Here is a 2,692-nt window from a genome sequence, read left to right as displayed (position 1 = left end):
CCGAAAAAAAAATTAAAAATCCTTGATGGCATCCCAGGAGACTAAAGCCGACAGGCCAAAATTCAGGGTCCACCGGCATTTTCAGGACTAAGCGCCCGCGCGCCGCCCACGCTGGGCGCCACGCCAACCCCGCTCCGCCCAGAGGCCTCGGGCTGCCGCTCTACCCGACGGCGGCCACTCTATGGTCGGGCGGGCGGTGTGTTGTCATCAGCCGAGCGACGGCGGCGGCGGCGGCCCCGGCGGGCGTTCGGTTTCGGTTTGGCCCTCAGTGGGGTTGTGTTGAAGTGGAGATGGGAGTCCCCAAGTTTTACCGATGGATCTCGGAGCGGTACCCCTGCCTCAGCGAAGTGGTGAAAGAGCATCAGGTGGGTGAGCCGGCCGCGGCTCTCTCCGCCGCCCACTCGCCGTCGGCCGGCTCGGGGCTCGGGAAGGAGGGCTCCGGAGGTATGGGGACCCGGTGGCCGAGGGGGCGAGCCAGGGGCGGTCGTGACGGCGGGCGGACCTGCGCGCTGCCCACTCAGTCCCCGGTCGGCTCTGGGGGCGTCTTCCTGCCGCAGCGGCGGGAGCTCCCCCGGGCGGGAGCCCCAGAACGAGCCCCTGGGGCCTCCCGAGCCCGGAAAACACCCCGCGCCGCCGGCGCCGCCCCACCGGAACCGCGCTCACCCCGAGAGAGCCCCCGCCCCATGCCTGAATCTGGCACTGCCGAACCAGTGTCCCATTCCAAAAAAGTACACTTGGAAGGGCATTGGTTGGTTGTAGGCTTGTGTGTGTGTGGTGTGTGTGTTAGGGGTGTGTGTGTGTGTGTTAGGGGTGTGTGTGTTGGGCGGTCTGTGTGTGTTAGATATGTGTGTGTGAGGAGTGTGTGTCTGTTAGGGGTGTGTGTGTCTGTTAGGTGTGTGTGTGTTGGGCGGTCTGTGTGTGTTAGATGTGTGTGTGTGAGGTGTGTGTGTTAAGGGTGTGTGTGTGTGTTAGGGGTGTGTATGTGTGTGTTAGATGTGTGTGTGCTAGGGGTGTGTGTGTTGGGCGGTCTGTGTGTGTTAGATATGTGTGTGTGAGGTGTGTGTTAGGGGTGTGTGTGTGTGTGTGTTAGGGGTGTGTGTGTTGGGCGGTCTGTGTGTGTTAGATATGTGTGTGTGAGGTGTGTGTGTTCCGGTGTGTGTGTGTTAGGTGTGTGTGTGTTAGATGTGTGTGTGTGTGTGTGTGTGTGTTAGGGGTGTGTTAGCTGCGTGTTAGCTGTGTGTGTGTGTTAGCACACCAATGTATTGGAACTGTGGAAAGGGCCTAGAAAGCAGTCAGACTGCTAGACTTTGATAGGTCACATTTAATGATTTCAGTAGATGTCTTGTCCATTTTGTATTTTGCAGAAAATAATTAGTTTTGAAATGTGTATCACTAATTGAATTAGTTGCATTGTATTTGTGGTGGGGCATAGTAATCCAGAGTACACCATCGTGCTCTGTGGAGTTATAGTTTATTTTTTTTTAAAAAGTACCATAGCATGAAGGTAGTGTTAAACTTCCAGAAATAATTCTTTGTTGTTGTTACAGTCAAATTTGGTATATGAGGAAAATTTACAAAAAATTCCAAAATGGTAGTTTATCTTTAATTTATTTGAAATATGGGTTGTGTTAGATTAAGGAGATACTTCTTTCCAGAGAAGAGGTTACTGATACATTGCAGAAAGGGAAACAGCTAACTTTGGCTTTTCTTAGTCCTTCATTCAGAAAACATTTGAGTACCTGCCATGCGTCATTCACTTTCTCAAGTGAAAAAAAGACTGTTATTCAGACTCATTTTATAATACATGATTTGTTCAGTAATATTTTTGCTCTTTACTCTTTGGCACGGAATTCGGTTTGGTGAAATTATGTGATTCTCTCCATCCTGAGGATTTTGTTACTGAAGAACAAAAATAATCTAAGGCAGTTTTATGATATGAACAATAAGGATAGGTTTTAATTGGTTCATCAAAGTGATGTCTTTCAAAAATGTTTGATTCCGGTAGTTAACAACAACAAAAACAAAAGCAGATGTTATAAAGGGTTACCATGCAGTGCTTGCAAGATGAGTGAGTGCCTAAATGAGTCACAATAGTGGAAAAGCTAATCTTGGGGGAAGAGGCTGGAAAGAGGTTTGGTGGAGGGGTAGGTTCTGGAAAGTTGCTAGTGATGGTGGTAGTAGCATAGTTTTTGGTCTCTGAATCCTTACATAAAGATAGAAAGAGCAATTAGCAAAATTTTAAATGCCTAGAACAATTATAATAAAATCATGTAATAGCGTATTTCTACAAACCCCCAAATACAAGGAGATGGGAACAAACTACCAAGAGCCTTTAGACCCAATCAGTATTGGCATCTCTGTAAGAGGAAGAAGGAAGCAATGGGGCAACATCGAATATACCTAAAACAGGAGAACTCCAGAATAGTTACTAAAAACTATGAGGGTTGGTTGGACAGTAGTAGCTATAACTGAGGAGCTTTAAAGGGCAGGAGCAGTCTACCTCCTATCAACTTGCAAGACTGACTTGCCAAGACACCATTCTAAGGCAAAGCTCACCCTAAAGAGAAACCTCTCGGAGTGATATATCTTCTATACTAATAAAAGGGTAATATGCCAATTAGACTGGGAGACCTTCTGGATGTCCTTCAAGACAAAGCCAAAAGCCACAGTGGTGGGGCTGAGGCAGAGGCAG

The 2,692-nt window shown here is 48.3% G+C and overlaps 1 protein-coding gene across 7 annotated transcripts in view; it reads left to right on the top strand.

The window, feature by feature from the left end:
- The first annotated feature begins 176 nt into the window (after positions 1 to 176).
- Positions 177 to 2,692, top strand: part of XRN1 (5'-3' exoribonuclease 1) — a 203,556-nt gene continuing 201,040 nt past the window's right edge. For 5 of the 7 annotated variants that reach the window (XM_023751452.1, XM_014453187.2, XM_006085764.3 and 2 more), the window contains exon 1: positions 188 to 365. In XM_023751452.1, coding sequence (XP_023607220.1) covers positions 291 to 365 — 75 coding nt within the window. In that variant the 5' untranslated portion in view covers positions 188 to 290. Of the gene's footprint in view, positions 366 to 2,692 lie in introns of all 7 variants that reach the window. The other 2 variants (XM_014453186.2, XM_023751453.1) reach the window with 2 other exon arrangements.

Source organism: Myotis lucifugus, unplaced genomic scaffold, assembly GCF_000147115.1.
Source record: "Myotis lucifugus unplaced genomic scaffold, Myoluc2.0 scaffold_21, whole genome shotgun sequence".
NCBI lineage: Eukaryota > Metazoa > Chordata > Mammalia > Chiroptera > Vespertilionidae > Myotis > Myotis lucifugus.
The sequence above is the reverse complement of the archived record's forward strand: the minus strand, read 5'-3'. Positions and strand labels throughout refer to the sequence as shown.